General features: G+C 40.6%; 1 protein-coding gene across 9 annotated transcripts; it reads right to left on the reverse strand.

Moving 5' to 3' along the window:
• Positions 1–368: 368 nt before the first annotated feature.
• Positions 369–19,218, reverse strand: LOC141746629 (putative protein tag-53). 9 transcript variants are annotated; one of them, XM_074595517.1, is made up of 12 exons: positions 19,085–19,204; positions 18,555–18,606; positions 17,098–17,161; positions 13,410–13,552; positions 12,111–12,178; positions 8,779–9,040; positions 7,951–8,030; positions 7,083–7,161; positions 5,453–5,499; positions 3,841–3,961; positions 2,741–2,927; positions 369–2,405 (listed from the first exon to the last, which is right to left on the reverse strand). In XM_074595517.1, exons 6-12 carry the CDS (start codon positions 8,939–8,941, stop codon positions 1,715–1,717), a joined length of 1,368 nt encoding a protein of 455 aa, XP_074451618.1. In that variant the 5' UTR covers positions 8,942–9,040; positions 12,111–12,178; positions 13,410–13,552; positions 17,098–17,161; positions 18,555–18,606; positions 19,085–19,204; the 3' UTR covers positions 369–1,714. The 9 variants fall into 9 exon arrangements, with proteins under 9 accessions (XP_074451618.1, XP_074451619.1, XP_074451621.1 ...); XM_074595518.1 differs by lacking the exon at positions 19,085–19,204 and adding an exon at positions 18,898–19,078 and having other exon boundaries at positions 13,410–13,548; XM_074595520.1 differs by lacking the exon at positions 17,098–17,161 and having other exon boundaries at positions 369–2,159; positions 13,410–13,548; positions 19,085–19,218.
• Positions 19,219–19,531: the final 313 nt, after the last annotated feature.

Genomic DNA, 19,531 nt, shown 5'->3' on the forward strand with positions numbered 1-19,531 from the left:
TTTCCTTCCCTCATCAAGCCTTGATAGAAGTCTGTAGGTTACAGCAGCTCTCACTGGCTAATGCCAAAACAGACATGTCCGCCAGCAAAAGACAAACCTGCTGCTGACTTAAGACCGCAGTGCTCTGTACGAGCCCAGCCCTATTGCTCTGTGAAGTCCTTTCCTACCGGGCTCCTCTAAGTGGGCAATTCCCCGTTCCTGGAGGAGAAATTCAAAGCCTGGGCAGCCCTTGAGGCTGGCTGAAGTGCCAGGAGGTGACCGGGGCCTGCGGGAGTGTGTTCCTTGTTCAGAAAGGTAAGGTCTTTGTTCATTTTGAAAATGTAAATACATATTTTAAATTCATGAAAGCTCAGAAAACGAGCACACGCTGATCAGAAATGCAGCAGGCTTTATTCATATGTCAGCAGCACACAGTCCTCTCTGTTTCCAAACAAAGGTCACAGAAGGTCCAAAGAACTCTTTAAGTTGCTTTTTGTGAACTCATTTCTAATTTTCCTGTTGAATTCATGTGACAGCTACTTGTGAAGAGATGATGAAAGTATCTGTAAATACTCTCACTTAAAATTAATTATTCCTATGAAACTTGAAAAGTTTCAGAACTTTCAAATGTTCGGAAGTATTAAATCACACTTTCCATCGATTTCAGACATCAGCATCTCTTCTTACAGAATGCTGAAGTTCAGTCAGAGGGCCATTATCTTATTAACTTCTATGGAAATAAATGCTTGAAATGCTGGACAATATTATCTTTCAAAAAAAAAAAAGGCACTTTTTCTTTTCAACAAATCAAAACCATACATGAACTCAGGAAGTACTAGTATAGAGGGGAAGTGTGTAACAAACACTACGTATGTTGACAAAGCAGAGAGAGATGGAGTTGTAAAAGCAGAAATCCCTTTATGACTATAGTCTGGGTTACCAGTCAGAGCAGCCTGTGTCTCGTGCCGTTCCTGTCGAGCCTTCCTCTTTCTTTTTCCAATAGAAACTCAAAACCTTTTGATCCTGCGCTCAGTCATTACACTACCGTTCGCCGGGCAACTATTTTGTTCTTCCGGGTGTCATGTGCTTCCTCTGGTCTGATGTTGCACATGATTTTCAGGGGAACTCGAGGCTTCACTTCTTCAGGGTGTGATGCAATCCTTGAATATCTTCTAGATTTCACTTGCTAATTTGTCCGTTGGGTTTCTTGTTATAGGCCATCTCATGTTGCAAGTACCTTGTGCAAAGAACATTCTCTGAAGAAAACAAAATCTTAAATGTCTTAGAAAATGTTACCATTAAGATTCATTGACCGTAACATGCACAAACTTGATTTAAATACAGTTTTATGGGTGGATATTTATTTCTTATGTCAGTGCAGAATGAGCAAAGTTTGCACCTGGAACGGCAGTTACAGAGCCTGCAGGGGTTACTTCTAGTCCTGATTTTCAAGGCAGCATCAGCCACTGCAATTTGAAAGAGTATTAACTGACCAGAAGAAAAAGTAACAAAAAGAGCAGCATTCCAACAAGGTCCTCTCAGAAATGGCAACTTGCATGCAAGTTGTGACTTAAATATATGTTGTTCACGTTGTAAAAAATCTGTTCACAGCAAATATGAGAAGGTTTAAAGTTGTTTTGTGCTGATAGGAAACTGAAGGCAGTTGCAAGCAGTTGGTTTACCACCTACTGGCACGTTGGTGGAAATTTACAGTTTCGCTTTGCAATCGAAGCGATCACAAGCTATCAAACTCCATTTGCCAGAATGAGATCTCGGAGAAGCTGGACAAAGGTTTACCCCCGATGAGCAGCAGCACATTGGTATCACTGCTAACTTCATCCGCGGCGGTCACGTGCTGACAGTCGGTTCCTTCCTCTTCTCCCACAGTCTGGGCAGCAGCAAGTGTCTCTTTTTCTGAAGAGACAAAGAGACGGCGAGACTTGTCCTTTGACAAAATGCCCGTTGCTCTGTTTGGGTCCAGTTCTGCCTCTGAAGTGGTTTGAAACGCACAGAAGCCCCCTGGCTCCAGAGGCAAGCTAAAGGTTTTCATTTCGATGGCGTTGCTTTCCTCGTTGCGGAACGCTCGGTATGCAGGCTGGTGACGGAAGTAGTTGCAAAAATGAGTCTGCTTTGGGATGGTCACCAGCTGGTGATGGTCCTTCTGCTTACTCTTCCAATGGCTGGGGAATGTATTAGTGAAATCTGAGGTAGATTGGAAATCAACACCAATTCCTAAGATGCTGTGATACATTTTAGGAGAAAAGTTTGCCTTTGTAGCACTACTTAGCTTCTTCCATGTCTGCGTATGGAAATGATACTTCCAGAGGTCATCATTAGGACAGGAATTTGAAATCCCTCCACCAAAAATCAGCATAGAGTCTTTGAAGACTATTGAAGCATGACCTACCACTGGAGCAGGTCCTTGGCTAAAGGTAAGAGAAACCAGCAGTTAAGGGGAGACCAAAAAACTGACACTGATTTTAGCCTCTATTTTCCTTTTGACTCAAGAGAATGACAGCTGAACAGCTGCACTGGGACATCAAAATGACACTGCTGACAGCTGCGTCGACACATTGCCAACAGGTCTTCCAGGCAAAGCCAACTGGAGCCCCAGGGATCCAGCGGTGCTATGTCTTGATCTGAACGGTTCCTACAACCACCAGAAGGGCAACATCTCCCTCTCTGCCTGCACGCATTATCAAATGGTAGGACTAATTCTCTCTCTCTGTGTTAATTTTGTGTAACAAATAGTATAGTTTACCTTGTTCTGATGTTGGACCAGCTGCTGCTTACAAAGTCCCACTTCCATAAGTCCTTCTGTTCACTCAGCCCCATGAGTCCTCCGAAGAGGTACATGCCCGTGTGATAAACCACTGCTGAGTGGCCGTGCCGAGGTCCTGGGCCAGTATGGTGAGATGGGGTGGAAATGCACAACCATTTTCTTGTGTCTGAAAGCAAAACATTAATTTGTAGATGTACCAAATTTACCCTAGCATTCGAGAAGGGATTTGTTTCAAGAACAAAGTAGCTATTCTGTTGGAGAATAAGGGTTTCTGCTCTAAGCTTACGACAATGTAAGCTAACTAACTGCTTAAATTCTGACACTGAAAAAGTGCATTTAAAAAATCAGTTTTGAAATAAACTTTTAATGAAAATGTCAGATGCTGTATGACAGATGCCATGGAAATTTTATTTACAGTGCAGTTTTTCCTACGGCTTTGTTAATTCATTAACTCTGACATGGAAAGATAATTTCCTGGCTGTAAGAAGGAAACTCAGTCAACAAAAACATTCCCTCATTAATGTCTGTGCTTATTCTCCCTGTGAGGGAATGAAGGATGAGATAAACCATCATTCATTTCAAAATAGCAACTGAATGGCCACCAGATAACAAAAGCTATCCATTTAGGAAGTCTCTGGGAATCATCTGGTTTGCAACCACCGGATTAGTAATGAATATGCTAATGAAACCATCTCCTGTCAGGTTTGGCTCCCCATGGTCAATTCTAGATTTGAGATTCAAAAGATGGCATTAATAGGCTGAAGTCAGGGTCTCTGCTGCATCCGAAAGTTTTTGGTAATCCTTGAAGAACTTAGTGAATACTAAACAAAACATTCTCCCTGATTTTCAGCTCTAAAACTGGCAAATACTGCAAAACTTCTTCCAGTATAATACAGTCTAATTCACATCAGATGGGCACTAATTTAATTGACAGAATTCACAACTGACCGCTGCCAAACATAAGCCACAACTTACAACATTTCTACTGATAAGAATTTTCTTAACAGAGCAAGCCATGCTGTCCTGCAGCAGTCGCTGTTTTTACACTGGATCAAAACCTCATTGTGCTTTTAGCTTACCAAAATGGAAAGTCCAAAACTCCTGTGAAATGCCTCTGATGCCGAAGTATCCCCCGTAGATGCACATGCTGGAACGGTACACTACAGCACTGTGACCTTTTCTGTTAGTTGGTGCTGAGCTCTGAAATGGTTTAATAAGAAGACAAAAAACAGTTAACAGATGAAGGCATCTCAGTAGAAATTAATATCTTGGGAATGTTCCTAAGTAATGAAAACCATGGCTTTGGGTTCTGTTAAACTTCTTTGCAAATACAGCGTAAACCCACCACTGAAGATTTGTAGGAGGCAAATACAAACCATTCTCAAATCTAAGCAACTCTCCCTTTTTAAGTCCACCACGATATCCCATGCCTGCAGCCTCCTCCTGTCTGCACTCACATCAGGAGCGCCGCTTTCACAGCTACTCCTAGGCACGGGGTCAGGACATGTTGTAAATATATCGGGCAACTCTGGGGAATATAACGGGGGATGTAGACCTTTCCACCATAAAGCACGGCCTTTCCACACTGAGGAAACATTAGTCCCAAGAGTAACTCTCACTCATCTCGCTTGGTGTGGTTTTGCCCCGCCAGAAGCACTAGTCCATGCCCAGACCCTCAGCAGGAAACCAGGTGGTTCCCGCTGCGCCCGCAGCGGTTTTCAGCGCTGCTGAGCCTCGAGGACCCAAACCCGGGGAGGCCCAGCTAAAGCCGAAACAAAATATAAAGCAAGTGTTTGGTTTTGTTCTTCTGTTGTTCTTTGGTTGTTTCTTCTCAAATAGCCCTTTTTTTTGGGAAGGGGGACAGGCGAGGAGGAGGAGGGAGACACATTCTCTATACTCAGTTTAGAATAATTACAAGAAACCATTTACTCCTATATATAAGGAGGAGTTGATACATAATTCCATCATGTTTGTCGTACATAAACAAAATTTCAGCAACCATATAACAGCTTCGTCCCTGCAAAATGACCCTGCAGTCCCAAACGTTCTCTTGACTCCTTTGCCAAGCACAGATAACCACAATAGCAACTGTGTCACATCTTAACAAATGTTTTGTGCAATTTCATAGTGTAGTAACATCGTGAGGATGAAGTTTCAGTAGCAAAAAATAAGTTATTCCTTGTATGTAGTGATACAGAACCAATGTCATGAGACCAAGACATAAAAGCTTCCACTGAGGTTTCATTTAGAAGTGGCAGCGTCTTGGTGAGTCCACGTGTTCAGACTGAAGAAATGAAAAATGCTGCAGCACTTCACTTTTCAAAATCTATTAGTGTGACTGCCAATCTGTTTTCACAACGCTGCTTTTAAAAGCCCAGACTTCATGTATGGTTGCAATATTCCATTTAAGATTAGTTTTCTTGATAAGGATTTCAGAAAAACAGAAGCAGTAGTAGAGGAGAGGACTTAACTTCTTACATAGGACTTAAATTTTCAGAGCAGTATTTTTAAACACTGTTTTAACGAAGAAAAAGCCTTAGTTACTGAAAGTGCAAAGAAATAAAGTATAGCCACATGTCTCTGAAGAGATAAGATTGGAACTGTTTGGGGGAACATATTTCAAAGCAATCTGTTTAATCAACAAAGCAACAGGCATTTGATTCACACATTCACCACTTCCTGGCTCCTTACCTCAGTCTCTGCTGGTACGTTACGGCACTCTGTCCATCTTGCGGAATCTAGGGGATTGTTTTAATAAAGCGCAGTTTATATCCCAGACCACAAGAGGACACTCCTCCAACAATAATTTTTCAAATTACAGATCTAATTTTCAAGTAAATCTCATCCTGGTGTTTTCCACTGACAAGGATGAAGAAATCCGCCTCCCACTAAGACAGCAGTACCAAGGGACTTACAGGAGACCTAGTTTAAAAAAATTTTCTGTATCCTTATCTGATATCGAATCACAGAGATACCATACCGTATTTCCTGTCTGCTACAGCTAAATTTCACAATGCAGAAATAATCTGTGATTTTCACCATTTTCCAAACTTGCAGAATCCCCAGATTTACCGATGGATATACGGCTCCTCCTATTTCTTATGTAAACCTTATGACAACAGCCTTCTTTTTCTTGCTCCTTTTCATAGATCCCTTAAAAGTAGTCCTCAATTAACAGTCAAAAAATCACTGATCTATGATCACCATGAAGGAGTGGAAATATCAGATACCCAGCATCAGAGGTAGAGCGAGAAAGCAGTGCAAGCTTACATTAATAAAAGCTATGCTTGCCAGGAAAGATTTTAAATAATGAACATGAAAGAATTAGACATGCAACAAATTTTGAACAAATAATTCCCAATTTTCACTGATAAACACCGTGAATAATAAGATGCTTTCTCCTATGAAATATACTCTCCCTGAGGATCTCCGTTCTTTCAGCAGGTAAGTATTTCAGACAAATGGTGTAAAACAAAGAAAGGATTAAAACAACACCCATTTACTTAAGGTTACGCAGTGAAGCAGCAAAAGAGGCCAGGAAACTTAAATCTTGGTCTTGCCACAGGATTTACTGGCTCAAGAAGTAATCAATCTCTCTCTCTCTCTCTCCCCTCTCCATCTGACAGCAAAATAAGCAGCCACTACTATAATACACAGTATTTCCAAAAGGAGAATATATAGTGTATGACGTTGCTATTAAATTCAAATGTTGCACTGCTTTAATTAAAATACATGCTTAAAAGATCCCAAATGTTTGTTCTTAGGGGAAAAACACAAACTGTGTTATGAAATGCTGATGTTAATTTCCCACCTTCTTATTTAATTATACCCCCTTTTTTCCAGTTCCATCATTGCTGTTGCCAGTTTATGTATTTCTTCAGTAAAAATACAAAATGAGATATACTTTACTGATCTACTTTCTTCCATAATAAAACGAAAAGCTCAGTTTTAAAAATTTATGTAACATAAGGAAAAAACTTCAAATATTATAAAATATTATGTATAATAATAATTGGGTTTTATGATCAAATATTAAACTTCTAGGGGGGTTGGGGGGAAGGAATGGAAATTCTGAGACCTTAAAACACATAAAACTTTCCCATAAAATAATTTCTAATTAAAGTAAGAGCCTAGTCTTTGATAGCTTAACAGCCTAATATTAGGGGGAAAATATGCACACGGTTTTACACACATTTTACTTCTCGGAAAGCCTAAGGAACGCTATGTTACAAGCAGCAGCAAACAGTTTTGTTCTTACTCTTTATTAGTACCTATAGGCTTGGAATGTCCCGTGGAAGAGACTGGCTATTGTGTATCATACCAATGTTATATATCCAGAGAGGAGTTTTTGCTTGCGTGAAGGCAGAGTCCACCATCCCACCAAAAACATACAGGGTGCCCTGCGAAATGCAAAAACATTTTTCACTTACAGGTAGGCATACAGCATAAAAATAATTTTTAAAACAATTCTGAAACGAAAAGGCTGCCATCACCAAAATATAATTAACAATAATGCATATGATGATCTATAAACAATTCAAGAGGCAACTGCAAAAAGCCACCAACTTTTAATCATGTCTTTATCCTCTCCCAGTAGGAAACCCCAATGAACAGTGTGCTGTTTTAACGGGAACGGCATTCCGGAGCCACTCACTTCCTTGTCAATCTGGAACAGCTTGAGGGATGTGGATCTCGAGCTCTCGGAATCGTTGTGCAGGTAATATTAAATTCTATGTGTTTGTAGAAAGATTTCATTGCGTCGCAGCTCCTGATATCCTAAATTCTGCTTTCCCCTCACAGGCAAAGCTGGAATTCTTATTTGCCTTCACATCCCCCATTCTATGCAAGTTCTTAAGTGAACGTTTTTATGCTGTAGCTTATCATGCAAATGAATTCAGAGCAACTGTTACAACTAAGTCAAAGAATGTGCTGCCAAGGTCTTTATTGTGTATTACTAGTATGTACTGAGCGTTGACTGAGGAAATCAGGGAGATGCACACTGCTGCAAAGCTAAAACACTGTCACTTTATTCAGAAAGATTCCAAAACATTGGTGCAGCTACATCCATAATTGTACTGACATAAAAGTGTTTTCTGGGTTTAGTACATAATAATCTACAGCACTTTATTTCATTGTATAGCAGGAAATAAAATATTAGGATATGGACAATATAAATCTTTGCATACTACCTTATACGCCACCATTGAATGTTCTTCCAGTTCTTCTGGAGCATCTCTTGGGCAATCCAGCATTTCCCATTCATTTTTCACTATAAACCAAAGTTGAAGTTAAGACCGCCGTGCACTCAACACATAAACATTAGGGAAAAGGTGAAAAGAACAGCTTTGAATTGGCTGTACTGACGGAGTCAATGGGCGAAAATTAAGTGTTTTGTCATCTTTCCTCTCTGTTAGTTCAGAAGACTGAGGCACTTCCCTTAAGTATGTGCATTTTTTCTTAAATGTAATAGGTTGATTTTGTTACTGCTTTTATTTTAATGCTATACTGTTACCTATGTCAAACCCCAACTATTCCATGAGCATTAACCCCAGCAGAATTTTATGTTTTATTCTAGCAACAACAATTAAACAGGGAACATCATACATTCCGTCAAAAAATACAGTGTCATATTTGATAGCGTGTTATTAATATATTCTTACAAGGTATTGTATCCATGTGTTTCCTCTGTGCACTTTTACATGCATAAACTATTCCCATGTTAAAGAGTGAATAAAGCTATGTCCTTGATATCCATTGCTAGAACTAAGATATTTTAAATGATTCAGTATTTCTGGTAAAAAAAAAAAAAAAAAAAAAAAAAAAGGAACTGAACCGAACTAAACTTTTCAGGACAAACACACGCCATTTGCCCAAAGAACAAAATCCAGTTTATCCATCATTTTGATGGAGAGACTTTAAATGGGGATAATCTGTTAACTACGGAGTATCCCAAATTTCATGATGACTGGATGTAGAATCTCTTTAACCCTGGCATACAAGAGAAGGGGCAAACTTACCTATATTGTATCGCCAAAAATCCCTAAGACTGGTGGTGTTCCGCCCTCCATACAGATAAACAAATCCTCTGCAAATAATGCAAGCATGTTTATATCGATCGCAGGGAGTGGGCTTCTTTTGGGGTGCAGATTTCCAATCACAGTGTGTAGTTTTTCCTTTCATGCTGCCAACCAGGATTGTATCCAAATATCAACTGCAAAGGACAGCCATGTCAGGGGAGGGTCCCAGAACATCAAGGAGAGGGCTTAAACTCTGCTTGGTCTGTAAAAAGACAAAAAAGTAGTTTCAGATTTAAAAAGAAAATGAAAATTAAAAGAAGATAGAAAAAAAGAAAAGTCCATGTCTTATGATAAAAAGTTACTGTGTTTTTTCATTCTTATCAAAAACAACCTGACAATTTTGGCCATAATATAGGCTAACTCAAGTAAAGCATTTGCAATGACGACTCTCAGAGTCTTATATCAGCAAGACCAGGGCAGGTACATTCCTGGAACTGAATGTTTTCCACAGAACATCAGCGAGCTGAAGCGATAAACTGCAATACTCTACGTTTGCAATATGGTAGAAACCAAGGCTTGCTCTTTTTCACTATGGAAATGTACTTAAAACAAAACTGTACTTAAAACAAAATTCTGAAAGAGTGAATATTACAGATGAAAGTAATGCATTAGTAGTTGTCCAGAATTTATTTACTTTCATGTGTAAACCAGCTGAAATTAGGATACGTCTGGAAAAAAATTACACTATCCCTTGACTTGCCACAAGATGTCACTGTCTTCTGCGAAGACAGAAGTACCAAACCCAACCTCTATTAATCCTCTTTAAAATATATCACGGCCAGTGTTTTGAAGATTATTTTATGAAGTACTAAAAAAAAAAAAATAAATCAGCACTAGGCCAAATTCTGGGATTTGTCTTGGTAATGTGTCTGAGGTAACTGAAGTGAAAGCCAGATTCCAGCCATATTGAGAACCTAGGATGGAAACGGATACGTAACAATCTGTCAGTATGGACACGCAATTAACTCCTAGGTACTGCAAAGTAACGCCTGTTCTTCCACAGTTCCAGTGTTTTCTGCATTTAACTTCTCTAGTTTAAGTACGCATGTATTTATCATCCCAGTGGATAAAGTCACGTAACTCTCAGCTCAACATAATGATCGTGCACCAAATCCATTCTTTTGATTTGAGACTATTTCCAAGATAAATCTGATAAACGTATGTCTACTTGGCACAATTACTTATAATTAAAAAAAAAAACAAAAAAACAAAACAAAAACAAAAAAACAACAAAAAACCTGACAGCAGACATACCAAATTTGTCCTGGATGTAGAGCAATAAAACCATTTACATCCATTGAGAACTTTCATTACAGCTGCTGCCCACAGCCTTCCTGAGTAAAGCAGTGACAAGGCTGGAAATTTTCCCTCCATCTCCTCAGAAATGGGATGAGAGTAACAAAGCTATTAAAAAGTCTGGCCATTTCACATCACAAGCAGCAGCGTAGGCACAGGCATTGGGGCCATCCACCAACTTCCATCTTAATGCATCGGGGTCTTCAGCCTATGTGTGCCGAATGAACACTTTTTCAAAGTAGCCACTGTGCGGTACTCAAAGGCCATCTTCTCTGATGGTTTCATCTTAATCTTTTGGTTTCCCAGGTTAATTCACAAGGACGCTGCATAAAAGCCTCAACCACTTCCAGGTAAGGTTTGAAATGTAAATTGTTTCCCACATATGGTAACTGAAAATTTCTTTAGGCCAGAGCAGTTACTTAGAAATACGGCAATGACCAGTTTAGATTAAACGAAGGCTTCTCCCTCAAATCTACATGCAGGTATTTTTACTATATGTATTGCCACTGTATAACTTAAGACATATGAACTGTGCCTTGAAGTTCATTGCATAAAACTATATTTAGCTATATATATGCCAGCAAAGGTCAACATAAGCACTGCTCACCCTGTGCATATCTGATTACAGGATGAGGCAGGATGTACCGAGATACTACACAGTATCCAGATCGCTATCAAAAGTTTACGTGCTATAAAAAGGAAAGATCAATGTTCTCTTGGATTCAATGATAAATGAGCAGTTAACTACAGAAGAAAAAAAAAAATTATAAAAGATTTCTGTAAAACCAGTTTGTATGTCCATAAACATGCTGAATAATGGTGGCCAGCTAAATAACCCTTTATTTAATCATTTTTCTATGTACTTCTATAATAAGCCTTCCTTTTTATTTTTCTCTCAGGATCCTGCATGTCTTCTGTTTCACTGCTACACTGGAAGCAACATTTTTGTTTCCCAGAGTTTTCAGTATTCTGCCTCTGTGCCAACACCCATTGTCTGGAGAGGTTTATCTATGAAGCAGCACAAACACATACCCCCTGCTTCAAAGTTTTCTCCTGTCTTCAAGGATTCCCTTGTTTTCAAAAGCCTGGATTTGTCCCAGGCAAATTCACGAGCTATCCTTCCCTCCACCCATTAACAGCGAGGATCCTCACTGTCCCTTCATGCCATCGTCTTCTTCAAGGCTCTGGCAGATCAGCTGGTACATGACTGCTCCGGTTTGCTGCTCCACCAGGGGCAGAGGCAAGGTGTGTATCCAAAACTCTGTCACTCCACAGCCTGCTGCGCTGCCTACAGTGGCCATTCCCACACAGCCCCTGCTGTAGGAAGTACCTGGCAGCAAAGTACCAGTGTAAAATCTGGGAGGAAAGGTGGCCTTTGCACCTTAAATTACCATTTAAGCAGGTAGAGTATCTGGAGCTGCTGATACTCTGGAGCTGAGTCTGCAGAGCTAGCTCAGGTGTAGATGTCTTAAGCGCTCACTGCATGCTGCTTCAAAAGCTAGCTCAAGGCCAGAATAGCAGTAGCCTCCTATACTGGCAGAAAATGAAGACTGGTATTTATTAAACTCCCTCTTTAAAAATCACATTGATTGGCTCCATCAAGCTTCGCTGAGCTGGTGACTGAAACACCAGATGACCAGGGCCGGTACCACACATGGTATAAAGCGCTTTTTGTAGCATGCGTATTATCCCAGGTGCTTGCCTTTTCTGCGGTATTGCCACTGCTATTGTCCTAAAAATACCAAGTGAACTGTAGCCCAGTATCTTTGTGATTATTACTGACATCTCTGTTAAACATACCAGAAGTTAGGACACAGCCTTTATAAAATATGAACAGCTTAACTGTTACTTCGATTCCTGAAATCACAATAACTACAGTGAGACAACATGCTACAGTGAGATGCTTCAGATATTAAATATTCTATTTGCAAAAGGGGTAGGTCTGTATTTTCACTATATCTGAAATTTGTACTTACTGCTATTTATTCCCAAAGGAAGTGAGCCTAGGAAGTGTCTGCAAGATGAATCCTTACTGCATCCCTCTCTTCAGGTGTTCACAGAGAAGTCCAGGGGGGAGTTGCACATAATTTAAGGAAAAACAAAAATTACAGTAAAACAAGCTATAAAAGATACATTCATATTTCATATTTATATTTCATATTAATATGAAATGCATATGATCTAATTTATCTCTAAAATTTACCATTTGTAAGACTGGAATAGATTTAGTGACAAAAACATGCTAAAGAATCTCTTGCAGCATATTCTGACAAGAGTAGTATTGCATTAATTGCATTAATCTCTTTATGCAAACCAGTACTGTAAGCTATTACTGCAGAAAACTGAAGTATAATCTTTTTATGATTTGTCTGAAAGAATACAAGATTGGCAGCATTTACAAAGGTTGTGCATTTCTCTTTTCCAGGGGAATTAGCAGCTATAAAGTAGTGACGCATTATAGGTATGTAAGTCCATAATACTTTATGGCATGCATTGAAAAGGGAAAAGCAGCTGAAGACACGAAACACGGATTCTCTCCCTAACTCTGCCAAAGCTTCTCTGTAACTGTGGCCAATTCATCTATTTACTTCCACAGTACTGGGGACAAAGACACCTCCTTAGTAAAACAATTCAAATTTGCTGATGCAGTGCTGTGTGACAGTAGCAAGGTATTACTACTATTGATATAATTTAATGTCAAAAAGGTGATAGGTCTCTGCTATTAATACTTTACAAAGGTAAAATGGGCTTGTCCCCTTGAGTTTTGTTTTTTTTTTCACAGCTATAAAACTGGTTATTCCTCTTCCTACATATTTCTCTTTGTTATTCTTCCTACAAACCTTGCCTCCTATTATACAAACACTCAGAGAAGAAGACAGCCCTGACTTCATACAGTAGATTAGCCACAAAATCCTGTCCACTTGTTTATCTACCCCAGCTGAACTCTGTAAAGCAGGCGAGCAGGATGGGATAACAAAAGGCCAATCTGGGATTAACTGAATGGGTGTCTCTTCCCAGTCACACCTTCTGAGCATCAACTGACCCTTGTGAATCACAGCCATTTACTCTCTCAGCATAAGGCATTCTTGGAAGTGGACCTACAATCACTTAAACAGATCCGTTAACAAACTGCTTCATTTCAGAGTTGGGGAAAAAACAACCTTCAAAGTTGATCTTGAATCTTGCTTTTCATCACTGGTATTTTGAACTACAAACTTGACTCCTGCATTGCCCTTCTCTAGAACCAGACTCACCAAAGTTCATCTACCGCCTACCTTAACAGTCCTGTTTCCAACGAAAAACTGCTGCTCTTCTGAGAACAACGTCACTGAGCAATATCCTCTGTGTCACGCAACACTGACCTCAGCTTCAACTTCGTACAAGCAAGCAAGACCAATTATCCAATAGGAAGCTCTAACTTTAGCAGAATTTAAAAAAAAAAAAAAAAAAAACAAAAAGACAACTCAGAACATTTTTATCCAAGTTTTTTTTTTTTTCAAAAACAGCTGTAGCACACACAAAAAAATGGCTGCTGCTCTCCAAACTCTTCTGCCATTTCATTCTAAAAATAGCTCCTGTGCAATCAATCCCAATTGTTAAATGGCTGGAGGAGCTGTGAGACAAGGACCTAAAGAGCTGCAATTAGCGTGGTAACTATAGCACAGTGCTTATCAATTAATGGTGCCACACTACTGTTTCATAATACAAATAATTCAGGAAATGTAGAAAGACAGGAATTACTTCAGGAAATGTAGTTTATATGTTCATTATATAATTATTTATATTTCTATTAGATGTGGTTTCTCAGACAAATGGATTTATTGATTTAAAGTATTACTTAAATAGATCTTCATTAAAGCCTTTTCCTACCTTTTTCTGCCTTGGTCCCCTGATTCATTTCCATCTGTTTTCAATATACTTAGAAGTTTCAGATTTAAAAGGATCGAGCCTTTTGAAATATAATGAGATACGAAACCACTCACATTGGGGGGAAGAAAGTAGGAAGTTTTGGTTTTTTCTGTTAATGACACAGTTTTCTGAACTGAACCCTTGAACCTTTCCATGCAGAACACTCTATTTTCTTATTGGACAACTTGATGTTTTACTGCTCGTCAAAAATAATAACATTCCTGACTTTACTTATCTTAGAAACCTTTGCTTTAGTGGTGGTTTTGTTGTAATGTTTGCTCCAATGGGACTGTCTGCATGAATAAGGAGGAAACTTTGACTGAAGACGTGCAATGCAGTTACAAAGTTCTAAAAACAAAACCACTTTGTTTAGAGTAGTTTAGAGAGTAGAGGGTTTTTTTTACAGTGTATCGCATTTACTTGCAATGCTTTACTATCTGTCGTAAATTTTAGTATCCTCAGGTTTCCAGTTTTATTATTTCCTAAATTCAAGTTATTATGAACTGTTTCTCAGGTGGGTTTTGTTTTTTTGGTTTTTTTTTTTTTCGTTTTTTCAAAATACAGGAACTAATTCTCAGAGATGCTCAGCTTCATAATTTCAACCTGAAAGACCAGAATGGCCCTACGAATATAGGGTATCTGTAATATTTCTGTATTATGAGAATTCTGAATTGAAATAAGGGTCTTGCTTTGCTACGTGTTGTAAAACATGCAGTTACTACATGACTGACCTTACAATTGAAGTAGTCAAGACAAAAGGAAGGAGATGGAAAATGGTGTTTGTTCTTACAGGGGGAAGCTGAAGGACAGAAAGAGGATTTGTAAAATGACAAAGCAGGGGACGCAGCTCCATCCCGATTTCAGGGTTCAGAAAAATGACAGGTACTTTCAAGTAAAACAATAACACCCCTGTTGACTTCATAAAGCTTAGAGTGGACATGCTGAAAATTTACAGAAAATTAGAAAGGCTTTTCTGTTGAATAATTTTTTGAATTTTAACAGGTTTAGGGTAGTATTCTTAAACATTATCACTGTTATATTTCAGTGCTTCAGAACGCTTTTTGTAGTGAACAGGTATTTCAAAGGAGGCAACTCTTCCACAAGAGTCATGTATAATTACAGTTTGTATATACTGTACACCTATATATTTAACTACTGCTTCTGGGGTGTGCAGTCCCAGACCACCGAGGGCACTGGCACCTTTACTGCAAAACAGATGAGAGCATCACAAATGCTCTTGTGAACAGCTGTCCGCCTGTTTCTGGAGCTCTGCAGGTAAGATATCGCACTTCTTCAATACAGATCACATTAATATTAAAGCTCTAATTTCACAATTTCAGAATAAATTTATATGTTTGCATATAATCGCAAAATTAATTTTTGAAAATTTAAATTATTAATATATTCTCTTTGGGTTTTTTTCTAGAAGCTTTTGCCCACAAATCCTTTATGTTCATTACTGTGTAGCACTACTCGATCTCTATTACAAAGAGTTCTTAAGTAGTAATAAACATAAGAATATATTAAATAAAGAAGTATAAATATATCCAGTTGTATTTTCTCTGTGCTAGGTATATTTCTCATTTTTAAGTAAACAACTACAACTTGATTTGGGGTGATACAGTAAATATTTAATCTATTTCCCAAATATAATGGTGGTGGTGGTTCTGGAGAAAAGAAATTCAGTACTTAAAATATTTCTTGGATTGTTACATCTTTATATACAACGCTAGTATATGAATCAGGAAATCACCTTTGTCACTGTATTGAAGTAAGCCTTGTATTACAGGCAAAAAATAAACATGTCTATATTACCTTACTTTCACAGCTTATTTTCCTTAGTAAATTAAAATTTTAGTTGTTTGGGATTTGCTGGGCTTTTTGTTGTGTGGGGTTTTTTTTAAGAAGAATGGGGCTTTTTCATAAAAAAAAAAAAAAATACATAGTTTTGAGTAGCAGGTCTCCCAGGGTAATCTGTTAATTATGACTTCCAGAACTGCAGCTTATCATTTGTCTACAACCCAGCTTTGAAGTTTCTGAGAAAGACCTGCCTGAAATACACATCTGTAGGTGGCACAAGTACAGCATGTTATGGACTTATAAATCCAGTGCACCAGCCATGCCTGATCAGAAGTTTATGCTGATAATAAATGCGAGTGTGTATGGGTTTTGTTTATTTTTGGTCCTTAATAGACTATTTGCTACAGAAATCTAATCTGCTTTTCAAATCTTATTTAAGGTCTCGTTGCTGACCTCATCCATAGGCATGTCAAGAGCTCATTCTCTCTTGTGGTCTTACCATATAACTGGGATAAACACCCTGCCTGTGAAGTACCACTGCAGCAAGATGACTCTTTGGACGTTAGCTGAGACAAACAGGTAATTTTTCAAGTTCTTGATATGGCAGAGGGAGAAAATACAGTTCCTGGTCCTCACGCTTCAAGGTAAAAGAAATAAGAAACTCCAACCATGTTCACAGGGCACTCTAAGATGTATTTGGCCTTTTACCCTTTCCTTGGAAGTAATCTGTACTGTCACCGCTGGAAACAGGTCATTCTAATACATGGGTCATCACCTCTTCCCACCAGAAATAGCAGTTTTTAACATTCCTAGAAGGCATCATTTTGGCAATTTCAGAAAAACTTACTAGTTGGATTCTTTCATGCTACAGTAGGTAGATGCCCTGGAGATTCAATGTAATAAATCTGTACTTAGGTGTGACTGAATGCATCTTCTTGACAGCTCGTGACCTGCTGTTGAAGCAACTTCAAAATACTTTATTTCCTAAGGGAGAGTCTACTTGCGCTAATTCACAAAATTTTCTAGGTTAGGAAAAAAGACTCTGGTTGACAAAGGAGTCAGTGGCTACCCAGTCTGGCTACTCTCCTCAGGCACGAATTAAGAGTACTATAGTATATACTTGACAGCTGAGAGTATATCAGTGAAAAGCTATTATCTTCCATAGAAAAAGAGGATGCACTGAATTTTACTTTGTTCCTTTTTCTCAGTCAGGGAATATAAAGAACATCTAATAAAACACTCAGCCACACTTACAACTTAATGCCACACTTCACGGAAGACAGACGATGTGTTTTTCTTGTCCACAAGATATTTTGCCCTTAGATGAACATGGAGCAATGGGGTAGAGAAGACAGACAAGGTTATGAGAATAGCAGAAGCTGCAGCTTGAAGAAATATGAGGGAGGAAATAGAGGGCATTTGGCAATGCGAATAATAAAATGTTCCAGCTGGCAAATATTAAAACATCCAGATATCATGTTAGCATCAGTATGAATTTAGATTACACAGTATGGGAGAAGTCATGAGAGACTTGCGTGAGAAAGAATCAGATGGCACAACTGGAAAGGTTGTCAGTAATGACTGGAGGAAAAACTGAGTACAGAAAGGATCTTTTATAGGGAAGATGAATTTACACAGTCAGGTGAAAGATGCTTGCATAAAGACAGATGATACAATTGCATAGCTGGAATAGACTGCATAGAGAGGAATAGCTGGATTTTAGTCTGGCAAGGAAAACAAAGGTGTCAGGCGGGCAAACAGTAATAATAACTGTGGTGGTTCACAATAACCTTGATGCCAACAGTTACTGGGCTTCACTACCAAATGGAAAAAAACCAAACCCACATAATTTCAATATATAAAGGAGACAGAAAGCATATGAGTAACTTTACACATACACGTTGTCGCTCCAAATTCAAATGGAATTACTCATGTGAATAAAAGCAGTGATATGCATGAGCCTGCACAATGTAGCCTAGATACCAGAGCAAAAGAAGGACCAACTCTTTTGTTAGAAGTCTGAAAAAATGTTTTGCAAGCTGTTTTCATATTCAGACTCCGAATGACAAGGGTCCATTTTTGACTGGAGCTTGGCTTTCTGAAAAATCCTCACTCCCAGCTAACGTAGCCCAGTATTCATCCCAAGCCAGATGCACTTTGGCTTGGGTTTTGGATGGTTGCATTTCATTGTTTGTCTTTTGCTCGATAGAAGGCATTCTGCTGCTTGATGCTCTTTGATTGTGGCAAAGGGAATGAGCAAAAGGAGGGTGGTGAATCTCCTAAACTGGAAGCAAGGACAGAAGAGCTCTGGCTCGCCCTACCACAGACCTCCTGCGCTGCATCACGGAAGTCGCAGGTCCCCTTTCCCCAGAGATCTCCTGGCTGCAAAGTGCTGACGCTGCTTCCTTCCTTTCATGTACTTTGTTTTGTTTCGTACCTTTAGACGAAAGCAACTTTGTATACAACTGCACACAGCTGTACAAGCCTACAGCTGTGCTTACCAAAAGGCTGTCTTAAGTGTTCCCTGTGCTGCTGTGTGTGCGTTAGAGCGGGTCACTGCCCTCACCACCTTCCTTCTGCTCCCCATCTGTGGGTGTCAGCGCTGGCCTCTCAGGTGCTGGCTTCTCCTTGTCGAGCACCAGGGTGGCTCTGGCTGTAGCAGGTGCCGCTGGGGCCCACCACCCTCCTGCTGCGCCCCTGCCAGGCCTCACCTTCTTCCCCTCTCCTGGTGCTGCTGCTCACCACATCAGATGGGGTTTGGTCCTGATGGGACATGAAGGAAAAAAGAAAAAAAAAGAAAGAAAAATCTCATGAGCCTGTATTTGGTCAGGAGTCCCCCTGCGCCCACTGACTCCCCTCAGGTTTGCCTCCACAGGGGGACACCCTGCAGGCCCCTCAGCCCAGGCACCTCACAGGGGGACACCATACCGTGCACGCCCCTCATCCCAGCCGCTAAATGGGGACACAGACCCCCACACCCCCAACCCCGGAGAAGAAGTTGGGAAGGATCCCCCTCGGGCGGCCCGCCACACAGCGGGACCCGAGGCCGCCCACCCCCAGCCGGGAGCAGGGCCCCTCCGTCCGGAGGCCGCCGGGCAGTGCGTGAGGCGAGGGGCGCTCCGAGGGGCGGGGAACAGGCCTGTCCCGCTTGGCCGCCACCACCCGGGAACGAAACTCCCTCCCCGGGGCAGCAGCCGACAGCCTCCGCTCGCCTCCTCCCTCTCCCCGGGCTCCCTCTCACCTCCCGAGGGCGGCGGAGCCGGCGGCGACCCCGGGCCGGGTGGGCGGGAGGCGCGGCCCCGGCCCCGAGCCTGCGCGGCGGCGCGGAAGCGGCTGGGTGCGTTGCCGCCGGCTGCGGCTCGGCCGCAGGTCGGGACGGGCTCCGGGAGGGGCTGGCGGGTGTCGCGGCCCCCCTTAGCGGGGGCAGGAGCCTGTGGTGCTGGGGGCCGCGGGCTGCGAACGCGGCCGGGAGGAAGGTGCCGTAGTCGCTCACAGCCCTGGCACGGCCCTGTTATTCGCGGGTGATGTATAAAATCCTGTGTCGGGCCAGAAAAAAACTTTTTTTTCTTTCTTATTTTTGGGTTGACGTTGGGAAGGGGGAGCACGGAGGGCGGCTGTTTGTTTCTGCGCTCGCTTCCAAGCCCTTTTAAGTCAGTATTTAGCCCAAAGATCCCTCCTCAGAGCCGCA

The sequence above is a fragment of the Larus michahellis genome, chromosome 7 (assembly GCF_964199755.1).
Source record: "Larus michahellis chromosome 7, bLarMic1.1, whole genome shotgun sequence".
Classification (NCBI taxonomy): Eukaryota; Metazoa; Chordata; class Aves; order Charadriiformes; family Laridae; genus Larus; species Larus michahellis.

Coding starts and splice junctions, on each gene's coding strand:
- LOC141746629 (XM_074595516.1), bottom strand. CDS start 8,941: ATGAAAGGAAAAACTACACACTGTGATTGGAAATCTGCACCCCAAAAG. Junction 7,162..7,950: donor ATTCAATGGTGGCGTATAAG/GTAGTATGCAAA, acceptor TGCATTTCGCAG/GGCACCCTGTATGTTTTTGG. Junction 3,962..5,452: donor ACGTACCAGCAGAGACTGAG/GTAAGGAGCCAG, acceptor AAACCATTTCAG/AGCTCAGCACCAACTAACAG.